Raw genomic sequence first — 24,283 nt, forward strand, 5'->3', positions numbered from 1 at the left:
CAAAAAAGACAAGATCACCAAACCATTACGAATTTACATCAAAAAGTTAAGAAAGTAAAACATGCCTATAAAAACATCATTTAGCCATCTTATTAAAACCAGTAGGCCTATCTTTGAATAATTAAAAAAGTAAATGCAATGCCGATTAATACTACAGTACATTATGTATTTTGGAGTAGGCCTAATGTGAACAACATAAACAAAATACTTTAATTCTTATTTGTAGTTTGATAATTTCTGATGTTTGATTTTGTTAACTTGGGATGCACCGAGTTCGCACCGAGAGACTCGTGTGCCAAAGTTCCAAATTTAATTGTAGAGTTCATAAATTAAATTGAATCGCGCCCTCTTTGGATTACATGCATCAATGCACACTATACACACACATAACACACGAGATTCTGGACACCGACGGCGTGATCGGTAAGAATAGATCTGCAGTGTAGTGTAGATGTGGATTATTTGTTTGTTATCAAATAATCCAAATGCAGAGTAATATGTATCTCATCTAGCCAAGACAAAAAAGCAATAGATTATTTTCGAAATAATAAAGTAAGTTGTAAGCTAGGGCCAGCTAGGCCTACAATAAAATAGGCCTAGCTAGGCTAAAAGTAAGTAAGCGTAGGCGAAGCGCCGGCATTCGCTTGCGCCAACTCCCGACAAGCTTCCGTCTTCAATTTGTCGTCGCTTTCGAACCAGCGTTTGCTTGTTGATGCCTATCAAGCAAGGCAAGGTTCTGCTATACAGTATAAATACTACTACCATGGAGGTATTTGTTTACATTCAATCATATTAATATAGATAGATCTACGCCATTATTACTACGTACGGTATATGACTATTATATTATTAATATGAAGCTATTCCATATAAAACACATAAGCCCAGTCAGTAGTTTAATACAGTAATAATAATTTGTACAATTTTACACTGCACTGTCTGTATGTGTATGTTCTACTACTTACTAGGTCAATGTTTGTTGTTTTTGGTAGTTATAAGCAGCAGTGGCAGCAGAATGTATCTGAAACAGTGGCGGCACCAGCTGGGGGTGGGGGCTTAAGCTCCCCCCCCCATCGGTCTGGTCAAGCCCCCTATTTGCCAATGCTCGTCGGCAGTCGGACCAAAAAAAAAAAAATAGGCCTAGTTTTCCCATCCAAGCCATCTAGAAGTCCTCATTTTTCTTCAAAATCTCGTTTTGGGAGGAGGGGATACCCCTTCCCATACCCACCCTCGGCTCCGGGCTTCGGTCCTCAGATAACACTGCACACCATATTTACACCCATAAATACATAGGGGACCCCCCCCCCCCCAAATAAATATCCTAGATCCGCCACTGGTCTGAAATGACAGTTGGAGGACCAGTTGTGATAAAAAACGCATCCACACCAACACAATGAAGGTCACAGAGGTGTCTTAGACTAGAGTCATACTGTAAGGTTCTTTAATTGCAAAAACTGGCTTAAATTTGCACGGAAAAACATGACATGAAAATAGGTGCATACTCATACTGTAAAATTTTTTTAATTTGCACGTGGAGGATCTAAAAAATCAGCTCAAATTTGCACAGAAAATCACTAGGAAAATAGGTGCGCGGAATCGTTACTGCTGCATAATTGCATTGGTTATATATTAAGATTTGGTCAAAGCCTATTTTTTGGGCAATATCTGTACAGAAATCGGCCCTTATTTTCCAAAATGTGAGGACAGATTTCTAGGCCAAATTTTTGCGCGAGCCTTACAGTGGGGTGGAGGGGGTGCACAGAATCATAACTACTGCATTGGTTATATATATTCCCTGTGCAGGTATTACTTTACAGTTTGGTCTGAGAGTGTGTGCCCAACTCTAAATTTGTAGTCAAGTTTAAGCTGTTGGTTACAATGAAGGTGAAAAGTAATATAAATAAAAATCATGAAATTTTTTATTTTACAGACTTGAAAATATGATACGTCAAATTTGCCAGAATTCTGCAACTATCTCTAAATACTCATTGCTTGCAAGGACCTTCTGCAGCAACAGTAGCAAGTCAATTATTTATGATGTGATCATTGTTGGTGGTGGCCATGCAGGAACGGAGGCGGCCTGCGCTTCGGCCAGGATGGGTGCTAACACGCTCCTACTTACACATAAGATACAAACAATAGGTAAGACCATTGCTAGCTTGGAGCATGAGTTGCCGTAGATTCATGTGGCAGTGTAAATAAGCTGCAGATGAGCTTCTTATCGAATCATCTAATTGGATTAATCCATTTTGTCTGGTGGGCAAACTTGTCTCTTTCCAGTACCAATGTACAAATTATTTACTACATTTATAGAATGTCTGTATGCATTTTATATTAATTAGTACCCCAGGTTATTTAAACACTTGAGGGAGAATTGATATAATAAGCTTTCCAGATAGTATTGTAATTTTCTACTCAAGTGATACTCATGGCCAGCAGGTAGACAATTTATAACACAAATTTTTGGGAGCTGGTTCAGGTTAAGGGAGTCTTTTTGCTTTCTCACAGGAGCTGAGGGGACAATACCGATGTTGTGGGAGGCTTGGTGGGCCCCTGGGGTAGACCATGGATGCGTGAGCTATTTACCGTTTTGTGAGGGCCAGTTGTTCAATTAAAGACTGCTATATGGCCTTACTATATTCTAGCACTACAGGCATGTTCTATTATTTTGTACTATTGAAGTACTATTGATGTACACCTTCATGTTAATGTCATGTACTGTACTTTGCTGTAGCAAACGAGAGAGCAGCTTAGCTCAGTCGGTTAATCTGGTGGTAGCCGCTGCATGTGCGCTGAACCGTGGAGATCTCTAGGTCCCCGGTTGAATTCCCATCACTGCCTCTCCTTGTGTTTCAGCTGGAGGGCTGAAATACAAGTTACAATAGCGCACAGTCTTTCGGATGAGACGTTTAAGCTGTTGGTCCGTGTGCATATATGGCTCATGTGCACGTTAAAGAATGCAGTACACTCTTCAGAAAAGAGTAGGGGATTGTCTCCCGGTGTACTGTCCAATCACCACCAGAAGGACCCCACTGGAAATAAGTCTTCTTCTAGACTTTCGTAGGCTATCCTTGGTGTTTACACCGAATAAATCCATCCATCCATATTAGATTGTTATTACATTTATGCATTATATTCTTCTATTGCAGGTGAAATGTCATGCAATCCATCTTTTGGTGGAATTGGAAAGGGTCATTTGGTACGAGAGGTCGATGCCCTTGATGGAATTTGTGGACGTATCAGTGGTAATTTTGGAAAAATTTGTTTAGAGATGTTACTGCTGACAATTGCCTGATAGTCTATGAATACATTTTTTAGTAACTGTATGTAATATTTAATTATATGCACATGGACCAATTTTTTTGCTTCAATCCCTTTTAAATGACAAACATACACACATGATGCTTTCCATAAACTTGTTTTGAGGCTTAGAAAGTTGACTTGTTTTTGGTCCTGAAAACAAACATCTTGACACTCAACTTAACCCCAGGACCCTGAGATTAGAAGAAAGTACAATAACCGCCCAGCTTTAATAACTCCACATTATATGGGCTTACCATGGGACCTTACAACAGTGGTAACATTCAATTATAATAATTAACAAAACATATTCGTACCTGCAGTCTTAAGTTAATTTTACTGTATTATTTTTCTTTACAGATAAATCAGGAATTCAGTTTAAGGTACTTAATAGAAGGAAAGGTCCAGCAGTGTGGGTATGTTTGATTTATGAACTGGCTAATAATAACACTCAGATCCATAAGAACATGACTTAGTAATGGTAACAATACACTGTGTCATTTTGAATGCTTAATTTCAGTGTGCAGATATTACTTACCAATTTATTTACCTATGTGATGTTTTGATAAAAAAAAAATTACCCATATAAAATCTTTATAAATTCCGAAAAGAGAGATTTATTTGTTCCATATTTAACATTTATCGTGAAAAATGTTAATACAGTGTACTTGTTTTTCTACTTGTTCGATTTTTTAGGGTTTGAGGGCGCAGATTGATCGTGATCTATACCGGCAGTACATGCAAGATGAAGTATTGAATACACCAAACTTAACAGTGATGGCTAGCCCAGTAGAAGATCTCCAAGTCCATGAAGCCAGTGAACCTGACCATGAATGGATGAAGCAGGCTTGTAATGGAGTCATTCTGGGTACTGTATGGTGTAAATTGTTACTTTGCGGCGATTGTGTTGTTATTGGTAGTATTCATAATTTAAACCAAGTAAAATGAACTGCTACCATTCATTCTACTATCTGTGGATTTTCGTCAGGCAATGAAGCTGGAAGCTAGATGTTATTAGCAACGCTTTTCAGGCTTGTATAGCGCCATGTGCCAGCTGTTTTGTCAGGAGGTCTGGGGGCCTCAGATGTGTGATTGTTATGTTTCATGATGTTTGTTGCATTATAATTTGCATCTTGCAGCTAATAATTATTATAACCATCAAAAAAAATAAAATAAAATAAAAAATTTAATAAAATTCAAAAGTACACTTATTGACCAAATTAAACAAATGAATTTAAACAAAAGAAAATCAAATCAATTTAAACAAATGTAATATAAAGCAATTTGGTTCAAAAATACATTTATTGACCAATTTAAACAAATGAGTTTGAAGAAAAGAACATCAAATCAATTGAAACAAATGTAAAATTAAGCAATTTGGTCGAGAGAAGAAACCTCAGTTGCCTTTTCTCTGTAATCCCTTTTTTAACAAAATACTTTGAACAAAAACAGAACCATTCACAAACACAAATCTCTATAATTATTAATATATATTTTCTTATTATTTTAGAAAAACCATGCTGACATGCAATTTTGTTTAGAAAGTTCTATACTTAAATTAATTTTCTTAGCTGATGGGAAGAGGATTTATGGAAAGTCAGTCGTGATAACAGCTGGAACGTTCCTTCGTGGTGAGATTCATCTAGGCCTGGACTCAAGGCCTGCTGGCAGGCTAGGAGATGAACCATCTGTAGGACTAGCAAAGACCTTAGAAGATGCAGGCTTCACAGTAGGAAGGTTAAAAACAGGTAAGTAAAGTTAATGTGTTAACAGTTATTTATTTTAAAAAGTTTTTTGAAAATGTATGATTGTGTTACGGTAATAAATGCATTTAGCAGGTTAAAAATGTATGAAATGATTTGTATACGTATGATGTAATTATATTATTATAAGCCATTTTAATCATAGAGCTCAAGATGGGTGGACCACCTTCACAAAATATTTTGAAATAAATAAATAAATAAATAGAGGCCACTCAATCAAGGAAATTGATCAATTATGTTAATAAATTATGAAATAAGATACATTAATACATTTTTATTTTAACTTCCTTCAAAATCCACTGGCTTTATTTGGAAACTAGATAGATTTGCAATTGTCACATCTAAGGTAAAAAATACTGTATAGAAAAGAATAAATTAAATGAATAGCCTTACATATCAGAATAATACATTGTTTGGAATAAGTACAGTAACCATCATCTTTGATTGCACTTCAGGAACTCCTCCAAGGGTAGATGGCACGTCGATAGATTACTCAGGATTAGTACAACAGCCTGGGGATGCTGATCCTATTCCATTTTCATTCATGAATGAAAGAGTTTCAATAAAGGTAACAAAGGCTCATAGGCTCGTCAGCAATTATAGAATTTAATAAGAGGAAACTAAGATAATGTATATTGTTAGTAGTTTCAATAAAGGTAACAAAGGCTCATAGGCTCGTCAGCGTCAGCAATTATAGAATTTAATAAGAGGAAACTAAGATAATGTATATTGTTAGTAGTTTCAATAAAGGTAACAAAGGCTCATAGGCTCGTCAGCAATTGTAGAATTTAATAAGAGGAAACTAAGATAATCTATATTGTTAGTAGAATTGATGTAGTTATAATTGTGTTTTTGTGTTACCGTATGTGCTTTTTAATATATTTATATTTATTTTTATTTGGAGTAGATTTGCAATAAGGAAGGAAAATTTCATAATTGTACCTTGTATTTTTATGACAATAAAAGATCTGTATCTGTATCCGTAAATATTTGTATCTAAATAACATTTACTCACTACAACTGCATTATTTGTTTTTCGTTTCACATTCATTTGAAGCCCTTTGTTTCTTTTTTGTATGGGTGTGTATAAGTGTTATTCTGGGAGAGGGGTGAGTGTGACTGATAGTGATATCATTATCAAGGTATACATCATAATCATTAATTATGATTTCATAAACTGTATTTTTAGACAGAAGATCAAATATGTTGTCACCTGACCCACACAAATCACATGATTGATGACATCATCTTGGACAACATGCATCTCAATAAACATGTTTCAGAGGAAACAAATGGACCAAGGTAAAAGGGAAATGTCCTGTTGGTCTTTGCTGACTCTTCATAAACTATAACCCTTGTAGCAGATGATGTAAATTGTACATTATTTTGATTATATGTGATTTATATGAGGTCTAGTCTCATTCCGGGGCTTCAAAAGTGCTGCAGCAAACAGAAAACTCACATTGGCTCCACTGGTTTGAGTTGGTTTTTCTCTTATTTTTTTTTTAACGTTTTCAATAATATTTAATCTTCCGAAAACATTTTTATGTATGGAATTTTTAAGTAGAATATTACCATAAATATTTATTCATAAATTGTTTACAGCGTCAACACACACAAACAGATGTTTATGTTTGTAACATAAACATGGAAGCGGTTTGCCGCAGCAGGAACGGTTTTGTTTCCCACCCTTGAGGTCAGGGTTTCAATCCATGACACATTGCTTCTCTCCTCCCAGAAGTATAAATGTGTATCTGGTTGAGTTCCCTGCTGCTGCACCAATATGACAGCAAAACTTAAGCATGTGAACCCAAAGACCCGGGATAAACTTACAGTGCTTCGTAACTTCAATGAAAAGCGCTATACAAGAAACAAATAACAAGTAACAAAGTAGTATATAGAAGTATACTTACAGTATGCAATTATTTGTTTTGATTTCTTTCAGATACTGTCCTTCCCTTGAATCAAAAGTGTTACGTTTTCCAAAGAGACCACACCAAGTATGGCTGGAACCAGAAGGTCATACTCTACTTTTTTGAAACAATTGTTTTTCTTTTAGTGTATTTAAGCTGATAGATAGTACTTCCAGATGTTTACTTTTGGTTGTTCTGCATTATATTTTCCTAGTTTAAGTTGATAAAATGTCACCACATTGATGAACAATTATTCTCATTTATGTGTTTTCTGTTTGTACAGGTTTACATACAGATGTTGTATATATGCAGGGCTTCTCCATCACATTGCCACCTGATCTTCAAGAAGCCTGCATCCACAAGGTAACAGGATTAGAGACGGCAAAAATGCTTAAGCCGGGTATGAACTAAGTCGTACCATTATCCATCATTATTTATACACTCTGGCACTCAAGCCCCTTATTATCATTCTTTTTCTTCTCTTAACTTATACTCAGTGTCTTGGTCCAATTTGAACTGTTGCTTTTTTTTGTGTGAGTGTGTCTTCTTTGTCTGGTTTTGTCAATGTCCTTTTTCTTTTCTGTTTGTTTTTCGTGTCTCCCTTTTGTCTTTTTGTTTTCAGGCTGACTCGTCACAAGATGATTTTCTTCTTTGGTCTATGCCTTTTACCTTTTCTCATGAATTTTTTATGATCTTGTTTTATATTTTTGTATGAATTGAAAAGGAATTAAATAAATGTTACTTTGAAACCATCCACAGCTTTATACTGTATACATATCTGTGGTTTTAAATCTCATGACCACTACCACACTTTGCACTAAGTGCTTCTTCTCTTTGGTCAAATAACACATTAAGTATAACCTCAACACTACAGGATTTAACCTGTACTAGTAAGCATTAACATAAGGTAGATCCCAGGCACAGAGAATCACCCACACATTTTTGTAAACACAGCAAAACAATAGCAACACTGTGGCTTTCTCTTTTCATTTTTAATACCCGGATCCATCTCCAATTAACTTTGGAGGTAATTTTCTTCGTATTTTTGACAGGCTATGGTGTGGAGTATGACTATATGGATCCACGACAACTTAAACCTACACTTGAAACAAAAAGGATTCAGAATTTGTTTTTTGCTGGACAGATAAATGGAACTACAGGGTACGAGGAGGCAGCAGCACAGGTAAGTGTATGTTCATAAGTAAAATGATGGTGAAGTTGTTAAGATGTTCACCCCCCTCCCCCTCCCTCCCAATCACAACCATAAACAATTGCAACCTCATAAACAAAACAGTTTATAGAGTATACTGGGTCCCAAATGATCAGGTAATTTAGAAGAGTTACCACAATTATAAAGTTGGTAAAAAGACTGATTGATTTTTAAACTTGTCAGAATGCAAGATGGTAATAAGAAAACAGAGCCTAATTGTTTTTCGTATGTGGGAATATGCTAATTGCTCATTTGCATAATTAACATTTCCCTAATAAGGAAATTTATGCTAAATACCATCATAATTCGATTAAGAAATTTCTAATTTAGGTGAAATTGTAATATATTTCCTTGCTGTTGGATTGCTTGTTACCACGATAACTAAACTTTGGTGAATCTGATTGAATTCAAAGTCCTACTTATCAATTCTCAAAGAAAATAAAATCACACCTTGGGGAGGCTGTGCTATTACTGCACAGTCCTCAGAAGTTATTATCATGCATAAGGTAAATGTCTTCAAAAGACAGTATGTAAGAATTCTCCCATCTAGTCTAGTTGGTTCAAAGCTTAATTGAGCCTCAAGAAATTTGTGTTTGGATTATTTGGGTGAACATAAATGGTGCAACTTACAAATATTGCAACATACTGTAAGTTTTATTATCATCAATTTTAATCAGTGTATCCAATTTCATATGTTTCATAAGACAAAAGATCCTTAACTAGAAAATAGAAAAATTTTATTTGCATATGTCTAAAAACCTTTGTTTGTCTCATGATTTGTGTGGTCAGGGTATAGTAGCAGGTATCAATGCAGCACTGAAAGCAACCAAGAGACCGGAATTCACAGTTCGTCGGACAGAAGGATACATCGGTGTACTTATTGATGACCTCACAACTCAGGGAACCAATGAACCATATCGTATGTTCACCAGCAGGTCAGAGTTTAGGATGACGTTGCGTCCGGACAATGCTGATTTGAGGCTGACATTAAAAGGTATTCTTATTTCATATAACATCACATATGGTATGTTAATGTTTAAAGTTTGTTAAAAGAAATAAGCACAAGGACTATGTTATACTCAGTACCAAGTTTCGTTGTGACGATTTTCTTTAAAGTGTTTTGCTATAACATGAATTTTACATTGAGAGCGGTTTGATGGAATGGAGAGCAGCTTAGCTCAGTCGGCTAATCTGGTAGTAGCCACTGTGTGTGCGCTGAACCGTGGAGATCTCCAGGTCGCTGGTTCAAATCCCATCGCTGCCTCTCCTTGTGTTTCAGCTGGAGGGCTGAAATACAAGTTACAATAGCGCACCGTCTTTCGGATGAGGCATTAAAGCCGTTGGTCCCGTGTGCATTTATGGCCCATGTGCACGTTAAAGAACGCAGTGCACTCTTCGGAAAAGAGTAGGGGATTGTCTCCCGGTGTACTGCCCAATCACCACCAGAAGGACCCCACTGGAAATGTCTTCTTCTAGACTTTCATGGGCTATCCTTGGTGTTTACACCGAATAAATCCAATCCAATCCGAGGTACAAACATTCCCAGGACTCCTCACACCCATTACACGCAGTTGTTAAATCCATTTTTCATCAACTCCAGTTCTTTGCTTTACTGCTTCTTAAGAAATTATACTCAAATCATCTAACATAAAATGCATATTTTTTTCAATAGTTTAAATGTATTTTTCCTTGTTTTTTTTATATGTTGCAGCCTATCACACAGGTTGTATCAGTGATGAGCGGCAACAGAAAACGCTGAGAAATGAGAGAGAACTTAACAGAAGCTTAGATTTATTACGCTCTGTTTCTATGTCAAGGAACCAATGGAAGAAGCTGTTACAGGTGGAGGGTATACAGGTTCCATTCTCGGAACATGGGCCTACAAGGATGAGGTAGATTGTGATTGATAAAGTCATCAAAAATTGATGTTGTATTGTTAGACAATTAGTTTACTGCAGGTAACTTTGATGACATTTGATGATGAAACCAATAATAACAATGATGATGGAAATGATGATTTCATTGATGATTTTGATTTGATTTTTAATATTAATATTAATGCTTAGTAGTCTTAAATAATGCATTATAAAAAAATGCTCCAACACACTTAAAGCCCCATTCCTGGCAAAATTTCACAAAAAAAAAAAAAAATTTCAGATAAAAATGCATACAGTATTTCATTACTCTAATTATAAACCATGAAAAAATATTGGCATAAATTTTAGTTTTACGCTAAAGGAGAAAAAAAATGAGAAGTAGAGACTATTTCTCATGGGAGAATACCATTTTCTTGACGACTTCTTTGTTACTAGGCAAATTCAGAGGTTGTAGATTGCATTTGCAGGAGTGCTCTCACCAGCTGCTTTTTGTGTATACTGTATCAGTTGAGCGTCTGAGGTAGGTAAGGTATTGTTTCGCGAACCCGCCGCATTCTTCATTTTTTATCTCGTCCACCAGTGTCATGAACTCTAATGATAAGATATTTTAATTCATCCCACAATTAATTAAATAAAAGCATTAATTAATCTGATTTACTGAACTGTTTACATCACTGATACGATCGTGAGCAATAAGTGAAGTGTGCCCTCTTTAGTGAGATTACTTTTTGTACCGCACATCTCACACTGCGGTCGATCAAGTCGGCCTGAGATAGGTTTGTTTAATTGTCCAAAATCTCAGTCAGAATCATTTCTTAACAAGTTTGAAATAATTCCAATAAAATATATGATGAAACCAATAACAATGATGATGGAAATGATGATTTCATTGATGATTTTGATTTGATTTTTAATATTAATATTAATGCTTAGTAGTCTTAAATAATGCATTATAAAAAATGCTCCAAAACGCTTAAAGCCCCATTCCTGGGAAAATGTCATGTTGGCCGTTTTTTATGTCTGATAATAGAACCCAAATGGAGGTAAGGGTAGGCCTAGCCTAGCAGCAATGTTGCAGGCTGACGTTTCCGGTGCCTGCTATATTTCTTCTCAAACCTATCACAAAATCAAACATAAAAAAATTAATCTGCATTTATTTTTGTGTGGAACACCAAAAAAAAAATCAAATTTGAGTCTTATTTTGCATTTGTTTCATATTTAAGAAGGTCAGTTAAACTAGCAATTTGGTATTATATTTATAAATCTTACTAATATACAGTATATGAAAATTAGATTTTTCTTTAAAAATGAAGTTTTGCCAGGAATGGGGCTTTAAATTAGAAAAAAAAAAAGAAGAAAAAAAAAATCCTTATAAAAACTACAAAAAAACTGCAAAATGTGAACCAGTTATTCATAATGATATATCTGTGTTACATTATAAAAAATAGATAAGATATATCTATTGAAATTGTTAGTACTGTAATTGCTTTCATTTTGTTGATTTATTTAGTGCAATAGAAGTTCTGCAGTATGAGAATGTAACTGTAGAAACTTTAGTGAGAACTCTTCCAGAAGATCTATCGCAACTACCGCTTCAAAAGCATCTGACTCAAAGGCTCAAGATAGCTGGTAAGGAATCAAATTGTATGTACACTACACAACAGGGCCTTTCCAAGTACAACAAGATGTAGAATAATTATGGTCAGCAGACCTGGAGCTTTAGTTTAGTAATGTGCACCAAGTATTTAAGTCTTCATATTATGAATAGTTTAACAATAACATTGATTTGATTGGATTTACTGTATTTGGTGTTAAATGCATCAAGGAAATCTGAGGAAAGAAAAAAACTCATTTCTAGTGGGGTTTTTTCTGGTGGTGTATTGGGCAGTACACTGGGAGACAATCTTCTCTTTTTCAAAAAGTGAACTGTACTGTTTCTTAATATGCACATGAGCCATATGTGAGGTCTCACCACGAAATGAGACGCATTGTTGGTGAAATCATATTAAAAGAGAACTAGCAAAATGATTTTTTGTTCTAGAGGGGAATTGTGATATGCCATTTATAATATAATCAACCTTAAAATTGCTTTTTGGCAATTTCTTATGGAGTTATAGGTCATTATATACGATTTAATCGTGACGTCACTGGCGAAAAAGTAACAAAAGATCGTGTAAATAAAACCGCGTAGGGTATCCGCCGCGTACAATCTTTGCGTGTGTGTATGCTGTAACCATAGCTGTAACTCTTCTGTTGACAACCGCTGATGCAGTTATAGGCCTATGCAAGTTACAACAACCATGGTTACAGCATGCAAAAATCGTACGCAGCAAATACCGTACGCAGCGCTATTTACACGATTTTTTTATTACTTTTTCGCCAGTGACGTCACAGTAAAATCGTATATAGTGGCCTGTAACTTCATAAACAATTGCCAAAAAACGATTTTAATGTTGATTCTATTATTAATGGCATATCAAAAATCTCCTCTAGAACAAAAAATCATTTTGCTAGTTCTCTTTTAAGATATTCCCCAAAACAGGCCAAAATCAATATTTTTACAAAATTTTGATTTTAATGTTTTTGAATAACTTGATACTTATATTTTATGATTGTATACTTTGTAAGTGCATTTTCTTGCCAAAACAGTGTTCTCTGCACATATTCTGTAATTCTAGTCATATTATTTGTACAGGTTAGTTTATCTTTGAGGTCGATTTTCTCAAAACGTGGTTCTTATACACCTAAATTCTCACAACACCTACATTCATCACATTCTTTAAATGCTCACATCTCTGGATTTACTTATAGTAGGGAAGCCATTCAAAGACCAAATGAAAGCTTATAATGAGATCTACCTAAATATAACTTCTAACCATGAGACTCATTTTGTGGTGAGACCTCACATATTTCACACATGCCCAACTGCTTAAATATATTTTTTAAAAGGTGGTGTACTATTGAAACTTCAGCACTCCAACAGAAACACAAGGAGAGCGGTGGATGGAATAAAATTGGGGATCAAGGCATTTATTGCTCCAAGGTTCAATGCATACACAGTTGCTACCAGCAGTAAGCTGCTTCAGTTTGTTATCTGGGCTGCAACTTGTAATAAGTACTTATTGAAAGCAGTTGAACTCAGCATATGATACATTTTTATCTTAATTCAAGGTATGGTAAATTTCCAATAATATATATAATTTTTTTTCTATATTAGGAATTTATGAGAATCTTTTACACCAGCAGCAGTTGGAAATTGAAGAGGTGCAAAAAGACGAGCAGCTTGAGTTACCTAATGATATTGATTATTCAAGGTGATAAAATAATAAATCTATACACTTTTTTATTTTTTAAATTGTATTTTTACTGCTGTTGTACTGGAATTAGTTTATGTATTGTACACCGTATTGTAAAAAGTGAATCAATTAAAAGAATTTGTGTAATTTACATAATATTATGAGTAGATAGTAATATGCAGTCCTCACTGGCTATACTTTTTATATAGTCACTGACTTCTAAAGAGTTCTGTTTGAGAACAAAGTTGGTAGGCAGGCATATGTGGCTGTCAGCTGTGGTATTTTTCTGTTGTGCCAATAACAGATTAAATGTGTAGTATAAATTGTGTTTGTTTTATGGTTCTTGAGCAGCAACAATTCCACAGGTGACTTTCTCTCCATGTGTTATTTTAGGTGCTTCTTTATAGTAAAAATCAATTTGGTTCTTCTTGCAATCGAGCAGGAACATGGTATCCCTTTGGATTTTCGCTTGTTGTTTACTAACATTGATCCCACTTCATTTGGGTAAATGCAATGCCACACATACAGTTATAATAAATAGATATGAGTAGTTATGCTTGTTTGCAGTTTAATTATAAGTAGAAATAGGCAGTCGGTATTTTCAGAATATTATATTCTATCCAGTGCTGGTTTCCATGAGAGATTTCCACTTCACCCCCACCTCACAGACACATCATCATGCATGTTGAGATTGGTACGTAAATACAAAAAGTAGGCCTACAGTAATTTTAAGAAAGGTCACACAATAATATTATGCAATTGAAAACAGAGATTGTTGTTAACAATGGGAGAAGCATCTGGGAGTGGCTAATAGCAAGAAACTTGTGAATCATTTTCTGTTATAGTGGACAAGGCACTAATTTGACAGTAATATGTACTTGCATAAAAGTTTGCGTAGGTCTTCATTTATCTCAACAGAGACGCTTTCAATTCTGTAGGTCTACAGAAACGGAACACAGAGTGTTTAGAGTATAGCAGGAACTGCTATGTTGTCACGTAATCTCTGGAAGAATCATATAATTGTTGGCTCATGTTACACACATTTTTGTAAATTTGCATTTGTTTTTAAATTTTTGAATACTGCGCCATAATCACGAGAATTTGTCAGAAGATTGTAAACATTTGTCCATAAAATCGTTAAAATTAGAAAAAGATCCTTGTAATCAATTTCTAAAACATTATAAATATAAACGTACCCACATCTATCGGCTTATACAGTAGTATGATTTTGGAAAATAACCACCTTTTTTATAAGGGCATTTCAGTTGACAAATAAAGTGCCACTAATCGTTTTTCCAAATTTGGCAGTTCTACAGGAGTTTGTAGACAGATGTATTTGTAGATATGTATGATTTGTATGATGCATAGATTCAAATGTGGATTGATTTTATTTATCTTTATACAATACTGCAAGTTATATTTTAAAGTCAACAATTATAGTGCGATGCAAATCAACAATGGTTAGGTTAAATAACTACAAGTCTCCCTCAAATTTATGACCACTTTTTGGACCAGGGTTTTGGAGGTATTTAGTAGCTATGGTGTCTAATTAGAATCCCTCTAATTAATAACCGGCACTAAATGTGTTCTTAATTATCACTACTTACGTGGAAATTAAGAAATGATATAGTAAATGTAGGATCGTTTTATTCCAGGTGCTGTAGAATGGATTAACAGTTACTGTATGCTGTTATTGATTCTTAATAAACAATTTCTAGGTATTCACACATCAAGCCCTGCTCTCGTTCTAATACATAAATTGCCATCACAATATTATTAACACCATTGCCCTACTAACACTATCAGTATTGGCCTATTAAAAGAGCACACACAATCTAATATGTTGTGTATTATTTTGATGTGTGTATTCATATCATCATTATTTAAAAAAAAAAAAACTGCATTAAAGTCACTATATATTGTAATGTATTCTTTATTTGAAGGGAACATTATTAGTTTCGTTGGGTTTTCCAAAACCATATGATACATTTAAGTTTGAATTTCCTATTAATAGTCTTATTTAAAGGGGAACATTTTCAGTTTTCTTCCAAAAATATTCATGGGCGTCAAAGGGCCTGTTTCTATTGATGAGAAAGAACTGTTCTTTTTGGCAGTAGAGAGACGGCCCACAAAAAGAACTGTTCTTTTTGCCGTCTCAAAGAACAGTTCTTTAGTACAGAATCAATACCATGCAAAGAACGCCTAAGAACCGTCCTTCGTTGGGTAGCTGTTAGCTGCAACATAAATAGCGGCCAGGTGTATGTCTAGACTTGTTGAAAAAGGCGAAATTGAGAATTAAATTTTACCAGACTTTGTAAAATACTTCTCATGTCAATAATTTAGGCCTTTTACATGATTTTACCACTGGACATATGCTTATTAAGTTCTTCATTAATTATCAGAAATGTCGGTGTTCCACCAGCCCATTGATAGACTTACTTTATTCATTATTAGGAGGAATCAGTAAAACAAATGTTAAACTTCTATTCTCAACACAACAAAATATTCTCTTCTGATAAGTTTAGTTAGAACAAAAGTTAACCTTTGTTTTATTTGAATACAGATATGAGCTTTCATTTGGATAAGAGAAATCATCATTGTTTGTTTGTCTTGGTAGTCGGGCGAAATATTGTTGTTTAGAACTTTTATTTTTAAAGTCATTTGTCATTAAATCGCATTCTGGGTAATTTTCACGTTTTATTCAGCTTGGTATCAAATGCGTAACCGTTTTATGAGGATCCAATAATCAACCAATGATAAGAGAACTGTTTCTATCTTGATTTTTAGTATAAATTGAGAAATAATAAATTAGATGGCTTAGAATGGATGTACAGTTACTGCATGCTGTTATTTATTCTTAAAAAAAGATTTCTTTGAAATCCAGACATCAGTTCCTGTACTTGTTTTAAGCAACTTTTCATTAAAGTATTACTAACACCACCACTAACATTATTGTTATAAATATACACAAAACACTATCTTATTATGATATGCATTGGCTATTATTTTTATGTATTAGGCCCTATAACAACATTGGTTAAAGAAGAAATAGCATTAACGTCACTATTTATTTTATATTGGTTTTTCTTTTGAGGGAAAACTTTCATTTTTGTCCCGCAAAACCATGGTCTTTGATCTCTATATAGAGGGAGCCTTTAGTTGGATGGAACAGCTAATGCTAAAAGATTCAAACGGGACCACAGAAAAGTGGTCTTTAATTGGAGAGGGTCTTTAATTGGAGGGAGACCTGTAATTCCAAATTTGCCATTGATACATTATAATCAAAATGCTTCACATGTGTATTCATGCTTTTTGGTCCCTAGACCCCTTTGCAATCCTCTAATCCCAGACAATCAATTGTAACTTGTGCTTGGAACGTAGTAACAGGATAACAATCTTTCTCCCACAACATCAGAACAGAGGGTCGCCGCCTTCCTCAGTACCTCATTGATCGCTTCACTCTATGGAAATATTAATAGAAGAATAAATATTAAAACCACTCAAATTAGTCTATATCTAATGAAAACCGCTGTTTTTTCCTTGGCTTTTCTCCTCGCACACTAACACTTTCCAGCTTGGACTCAACTTCACTCATGCTTTACTTTAGTCTGCATTAGTATTCCTGTTACTCAAACCATGCCACCGCCTATGTCAGCATCATTACCACCATCCGTCATCGTCGTCATTACAGTTATCATTATCATCGTCGTCATCCACTTACCATCATTACCAATATTATCATAATTATTTCACATTTATTCTGGTCATCTAGGTAAACAAACTTTTTCCGCTGTATGACCTGATCTGGGCCCCTTTACGTCCCTCATTCTAACATTGAGCCACCACCCCCAAATTGATTCCCCTAATACTTATTGCTCTATTAAGCAGGGGCGGATCCAGAAATGTCCAAAAGGGGGGGGCCGGAAAGGGGGGCCGAAAGTTGGGCCGATTGAGACAACACTGTCGTAGGGGGTCCCGGGCATGCCCCCGCGAAATTTTTGTGTTCTAGACGCCCGAACATAACATTTGAGGCATTCTGGGCTATCATTTTTTTCTTTTTCTCTCTTTTTTTCTTTTTTTTTCTTTTTTTTACCTCCCAAAAGGGGGGGCCGGGGCCGGGCCGGCCCCCCCTAAATCCGCCCCTGTTAAGTATACCTTTATCAAGTGATAGGTCTGTCCATGGAGGAATACCTACATGGACTATATTGATCGTTTAAATATGTACCATCCTTATCCTCTAGCTGTTAGGAGAAAAGTTTCCAGAGCCTTGTTTGCTTCACGTTATTTCAGGGAAGTTGGGTGGGGGGATTTCCTGTTGTTGGCATGATAATTCCTTTTACCATTAACACTAGGGAAGTGAAGTTGAATAGTTTGGTGGTTAAGATGTTTGTCTTCGAATCCCAGGGTCATGGGTTCAGTTCTTGTCATGATTTTTTCTCACGACCAAAACTACTTTGTGTAAAGTATCGTGTGTGTGTGTGTGTGTTTGTCTTGTGTAAGGGATTGTCACCTACAAGTAGGACAGTGATATATTCGCTATTGACAATCCTTGGCACATGTGTGTGCCTAAAAAAATAATAAATAAATAACAATAAATAAAACTAAATTATATAGAATTCTATTCCTGACAGCCTGAGAAGTTTATATGATGACAAAAAAAATGTTCAGAAAATTAATAACAGCTCATTTTAATGATTTTAACGATATGAGATAATTCCTTTTTACTATTTTATTATTCAGATAGGTCATAAATAATGCCACCAAAATTTCGTATAAGTAAAAACACCACAAGGCACATTCTAAAGCAAGTAATAGACTTTAATCGTGATCGCGGACTCATTGAGCCCGATCGTATAGCAAACATGTTTCGAGAAAACAATTCTCATCATCAGTGCGAAAGATGACAAATTTTGCCAAAGCTTATATTATGGCTTTATACACATGTATGTAAATTAGCAAATTAGAAAAGCGACTAATGAAGCAAACCACAAAACATAGACACCACCCGTCACTGTGGATTGTTATGTAAATTAGTACACAAGAATCAAACAGCGAGCGTGATATTCAAGTTGTAAATTTGCTTATTAAGGGATGGATTGTAATATGGAAAATATTTTATTATTATTATTATTAGTGTTATTATTATTATTATTTTTAATATTATAATGCTTTCTGTGTTTTCCGTTCTAATCTTACATATTGTACATTGACTATTTTATGTAAAGAGGTTCCCACTTTTTGTTGGGCCCTTGGCTAATGGTTCCCTCTTGACTTTATTGTCGAATTGGGAATAAATAAATAAATAAATGGTCTGTCTGTTATTGATAAATCAAAAATTGACTTAATAATAAGTACTATACCAACAGTCTGTTATTCGCAACTCTAACGTATTCACGTGTAGGCCTAATTCAAATGTCAATAGGTTTATTGAATAATGCATAGCATATTGTATCTTGTGTATTCATAACATTTAAGTAGGACTACAACTTTTTTATATGCATTTCAAAATACCCGTCAACTCGTATAAATATATATAGTCATTGTTATTCATATTGTATTTATATAATGTGTTCGTGTTTCTTGCAATTTATTTGTTCATGGAGGAATAAGCATCTCCTTTAATCTAGTTATGACATTTGTAAGAGTCATAACTAGAAAAAAAAAAAAAAAAAAAAAAAAAAAAAAAAAAAAAAACTGGACCCTAAGATGGTACTATTGATTACTTTAGTAAAAAAATAATACATTATACAATAATTAATAATCATGTTAAAGTGACTATTTATTGTCGGGGACCAAAACAGAAGGCTAATAATTATCTTAACTACATAGCTTGGTCTCCAAATTTGTACTCGCAGATCCCCGACTGTACTCCCGAACCCGGGTCCATAGGGACGTAGTTACGCCACTGATTATTTGCATTCAAGCAAACTGCTCCGTTTCATTGGCTTGTTTTCTTTGCCTTGTTAGAATTGTGTTGTCCCGAGAAATGAAAGAAAAGTTAGCACAAGTTCGGCCGTCGACAGTAAGTTTATCTTGGTTTTTTTTTTCATGAACACGTGTCTTACTGTATTTTCAATCAAATATCAATCAATCATGAATTGGCGAATCGTTGCACTACTGTATATAAAACAATTCCTCACGTACACCGTAGACATCATTTTTCCTGATTGGATGAAATAATTATAATTTTCTTAATAGAATTCATTATTTGTGGTACATTTTGTGTTTATTCTATCCCCAACGTGAAATTTATTTCAAATAAACGTAGGCATTGGCCGAAAATTTGTACACGAATAGAACATTGAACTGATTTAAACTTATTGACAACTATTATCATGTTTCCATCTATTGTAGACAATATACACATTTAACTAATTTTAATATCGTAGCTTTATTTTCAGATAACATCAACATAACAAATGTATAATCATTAGGATAAAAATGAAAATAAATTGGAATTATACGTTTTCTTAAATCTTTTTTTTTTTTTTTTTTGTAAAATCATCAACATAAAAGATAATCTGTACATGATATACAACTTTTTGGACATAATATTTCTTCTTGATAAGTCATATTTTCTATATTCAATTTCTGATTTTCAGTATCAGATAAACGTACGGTATAAGCAATTTGAGAAAGTAATGCATTTTTCTCTTCGTTACTATAGATTGGTGCTGCTGGACGAATTCAAGGCATGACCCCTGCAGCTCTTCTTCACCTTCTTTATTATGTTCGAAAGAGGGAGAAGCAACATCAGACGATGGCCAGATGAAATGCAGGCCTGTTAAGGTGAAATTAATTTCACCATTAATATATAAACGCTCCGATTCCACTTAGATTTTGCCACATAACCGAAACTAGTGACTACTTGAAAGTAAAGATTGTGTTGTCGCAAAAGAAAGAAAAATGTAAAAAAAAAAGCTATTGTGAGAAAAGTTTATTGATGGTCCGTTTGAAAATTTGGATATTCCTGATGATGACATGATTAATGTCGAAACATTGAATACCGACACGTGATGGCACTTGGAGTATGTATTATACTATCTTATCTGGATATCTGGTGTAGGTGAACAACATGAAAAAGGAATCCAAAGTTAAAGGAATATATGATTGCATGTGCAAAGAAGCAATGTGAAGACGATGTATAGAAGTCGAACAAGGAGAAACATACTGTATCTGATAGTAATTGTTATTGTCGTGATGGAGTAGACATTAACTGGATTTGCGTCAGGAGAACCACGTATAGGTGTAATTTTGCCCTACCTGACATAGAAATGTACTGAATACTCAGTACGTGTGCAAGTTGTCCTCGGGTGGGTTGTTGTTCACTATCAATGGAGATCGTGGGTTCGAATCCCACCCGAGAACAACATGCGATTTTTTCGCAATTGTTTTCACACGTACTGAGTATTCAGTAGCCTACATTTCCACGTCAGGTAGGGCAAAATTACACCTATACATACTGTTGATCAAACGAGGTTTAAAGGGAATAAAAGAGGCGCGTGTTTGATAAAAGCAAGTAAATTCCATCACAAGATCCGTCTGCATAAAGCTTGGTTTCCATACAATCGCTACGACGCACTCATCAATGATGCTGATTGATTGGTCGGTCGAATCGGGAAGTCTTCGCGATTGTGCAGTACAACGATTGCACTGAACACACTCTGTAGCGATTTTAAAGAAACCAGGCTTAACGTGGAGTACCGTAAATGCTCGAATAAGCGCCGCTCTCGAATAAGCGCCGCACGAAACCTGATTCCTTTCGCTAAGCGCCGCGGCGCTTAATTGAGAGTATGATATTGCCCTGCGTGTAATGAACACTTTGAGAAACAGGGTTTTAAATACAAGGTATACAGTGTTAAAATGAATAAACACAATTAAGACACCAGCATTTCTTTATAAACGTTTATTTATGATGACGTAGGACCTACAGTACGATAAACCTACTGAACTACTCGGCGCTTATTCGAGCATTTACGGGAAGGCTACATACCATATTAGTTCAAATTAAATTCTACTAGGCCTATTTACAGTATTTGAAGGTCTACGATGTAGATTAATTTACATTAAAAATTACCAGCTGACAGTATTTTCCTGTAAAATGGGTAAGTTTTTTTATATTATAGATAGAATACTCACGTTATGTAATACGATTACCGTAAAATGAAATTGATGTACGGTAAGATATTATACACTGTAATCGTGGCCTATACCACAATACTTGACTATTAATGCTACCATGGAGATATTCTCTATGGTATTATACTACTGTATAGGTGTATAAACAAAACGAAGTACATTTTTCTAGCGTATTAAATTACGAAGTGATTATACTCCATAATCTTAGGTATAATTATATTTAAACAGTTCCTAACCTTTCTAATAATAATAAACAGCTATTATTTTTTTTTCTTTTGAGTAAAGAAACAAAATGTTAGTGGGCCTTCTACCAATGTTATATCATGACGTTTTTGAACTACTGATGCATGAGACGATTGTGTAGTTGACAAAGTCCATGTTTGGATGTGTCGATCGGTGACAAAAACATTTGTCGTGTATCTACCAACGATATGCTTTTACTCGGATATTATTAATGTTCAGTAAATAATAATAACAAAACAAAATATTTACTTTTTTAAAGCCATTACTGTATTTTAATTTAAGCTTTTCAATAATTTGAACGAACTGTGGCTCAGATATCTAATTTTGATTGATTCCTTTTTTATTTATTGGGTATATAAAAACCTCACATCAAACCCAGAGAGCAATCCTGTGAGTTTACATAGTACTAATAACAAAAATGAAAACAAAACATCGTTAACAATTATCACAAAAACTACAGATTATTACTGACTTTTACATAGTGAACATCATTTAATATTATTTACAATTCAGATTATCATTAATCATTATTTACAATTCAGAAATCAGGTTTTTAATACAATTAGGTGTCAAAGTTTTACAACCTGTTCAGCCTTAAACAGCATAGGGCCTACTTAGTTTAAATCGACTTAAACGTAGATTTATGCGTAGACCGGTAAAATTTAAATGTTTTAAATCTTACCTAACCAAAATTAATAACAGAAGTGAACGCACTCAGTGGCGTATCTAGAAATCTTGAAATGGGGGGTGCTGATTGGGAGTGTCGCGAAAGTGAAGTGGGGTGGGGGGCGATGTTTAGTTAAAGGGTGTTAATTCGCAAATAAGCAAAATAAGGTGATGATTTTGTATGATTTTTAACTACTTGCAAATAATTTTTGAGGGGCGTGAGTCCCCCCTCCCCGCGCACCCCTAGATACGCCACTGAACGCAATGCACTCGCTGTTGCGTCCCGGGGAACGTTTTTTTTTTCCTGCAGTACACATAAGCAATATCGATATATTTATTATGGGTTATTCTCCTATCTTTACCCCACCTTTATCCAATCAAACCATAGGAAGCCTGTTTGTATTCATTGCACTCAGTCCATCTACTCAATTCTGTGGACTGATCATCCTTCTCCCTCACCCAAGGAGGGTCCATACTTGACTCGCGATTTCATCAGAGCTTATACTATTTGATTGATCAGTGCGATCATGTTACCGAGGGTAACACTATAAAAAAAAAGGCTCTTGTTACTCAGTCGTTTGGCTTTACCATCTTTATCATGTTTTACATATAATATCGTCAAATTGTTAATAGTAGGCCCAATTATTCTAATACAGAGTATATTGATTGTTTTTGTTACCATGTATCAAGCACTGAGTTATCGGAAAACCCAAATATTACAATTTGTTATAATCCTTTCTTATGCAAATGAAAATTATTGTATGGCCTATTTATTCACAATTATAATTCATTCCAATCGGTTACACGTTGGCCCTTATTTATTGTTGATGCTGGTTAATGCCCACAAGGTATGTAATTATATTGAATGTACATACGTATTATAGTCATTGTTTTGTTGCCATTGGTTTCGTCGTGACGTTGGAGCATATAAATATAAAAGAAGATTGGTACTGTATATAACGTAATAGTCATTACATTAAGGTGCTCCACTGGAAGAATAACAGCAAGGGGTTGACCTATAAAAATTCCGGAAGCATCTTTAACTAAACCATAGAAACTAATCCTTTTAATTAATGGGTTCAACAAATTAACAAAAACAATGAAAATAGACGAGAACCCCAAATGAGCCAAACTTGTAAAAATGACCACAAGTGCAAACTAGTGGAACAAATGGGGCCAAGAGAACTATAATTGAAAAGGAAATTGAAAGGTAAATTTATTCTAATGATTTAAAGCAACAAAACCAATTAACTATCTTAATGGACAACATTCATCATGTTCATCAGTTTTATTACTATCAGTGTGACCACTGCTTGGGTATTTACCCAAGATCTTGGGTATTTTGACTTGGTCTTGGGTTCTTAGGTATTCCGTTCAAATCCTTGGGTATTTTATTTTTACTAGGACAATTAAATATTTTTGTCATAGAGGAAGAATTAAGAAGTACCGTAACAAAGTATATTTCAGTCCATTCAAGTAAGCAAAACTCAACAAAGTGCACATACCATTGTTAATTGACTGTTAATTGCTTTAAACATGTGTTCAAAATTGTTTATTTGTGATTTGCATTGCCATTGATCTTACCTAATTAATGCATTACATAATAAAACTTGATCACTGATCTACTGATAACACTGGCCCACTGAGGGCGTATTTTTCTATCCGTATTATCACCTCATGAATATTAATTTTAATAATTAACACAAACAATTACAATAAAAAATGGTTTATAAATTGAACTAAAAGTTAAATTATGCATGCGAAAAACACGTTTTCAAATGTTAATGCATTTTCAGGAATCTTGGGTAATTTTGGGCAATTTTTGCTGAATCTTGGGTAAATTCGACCCAGTCATTGGGTATATCAAAAATTGTGA

General features: G+C 34.6%; 1 protein-coding gene across 2 annotated transcripts; it reads left to right on the forward strand.

Annotated features, from left to right (window-relative positions):
* Positions 1-400: 400 nt before the first annotated feature.
* On the forward strand, positions 401-20,279 carry LOC117102479 (protein MTO1 homolog, mitochondrial-like). 2 transcript variants are annotated; one of them, XM_033242758.1, is made up of 17 exons: positions 401-552; positions 1,931-2,142; positions 3,150-3,245; positions 3,661-3,716; positions 3,997-4,168; positions 4,872-5,048; positions 5,519-5,631; positions 6,253-6,365; positions 7,009-7,082; positions 7,260-7,376; positions 8,029-8,159; positions 8,976-9,180; positions 9,898-10,078; positions 11,574-11,692; positions 13,281-13,377; positions 19,327-19,381; positions 20,027-20,279. In XM_033242758.1, the coding sequence occupies exons 2-17, from the start codon at positions 1,941-1,943 to the stop codon at positions 20,129-20,131; spliced, it is 2,013 nt and encodes a 670-aa protein (XP_033098649.1). In that variant the 5' UTR covers positions 401-552; positions 1,931-1,940; the 3' UTR covers positions 20,132-20,279. The 2 variants fall into 2 exon arrangements, with proteins under 2 accessions (XP_033098649.1, XP_033098651.1); XM_033242760.1 differs by having other exon boundaries at positions 405-548.
* The last annotated feature ends 4,004 nt before the right edge of the window (positions 20,280-24,283 follow it).

Source organism: Anneissia japonica, unplaced genomic scaffold, assembly GCF_011630105.1.
Source record: "Anneissia japonica isolate Jap-2015-1 unplaced genomic scaffold, ASM1163010v1 scaffold288068_len275957_cov168, whole genome shotgun sequence".
In the NCBI taxonomy this organism is placed as follows: domain Eukaryota; kingdom Metazoa; phylum Echinodermata; class Crinoidea; order Comatulida; family Comatulidae; genus Anneissia; species Anneissia japonica.

What these genes read in the sequence shown, in the direction of transcription:
- LOC117102479 (XM_033242758.1), top strand. Translation starts at nt 1,941, where the DNA reads ATGATACGTCAAATTTGCCAGAATTCTGCAACTATCTCTAAATACTCA. An exon ending in GGCAAAAATGCTTAAGCCGG is followed by an intron (nt 7,377 to 8,028) that starts GTATGAACTAAG and finishes TATTTTTGACAG; the next exon opens with GCTATGGTGTGGAGTATGAC. An exon ending in CATGGGCCTACAAGGATGAG is followed by an intron (nt 10,079 to 11,573) that starts GTAGATTGTGAT and finishes TGATTTATTTAG; the next exon opens with TGCAATAGAAGTTCTGCAGT.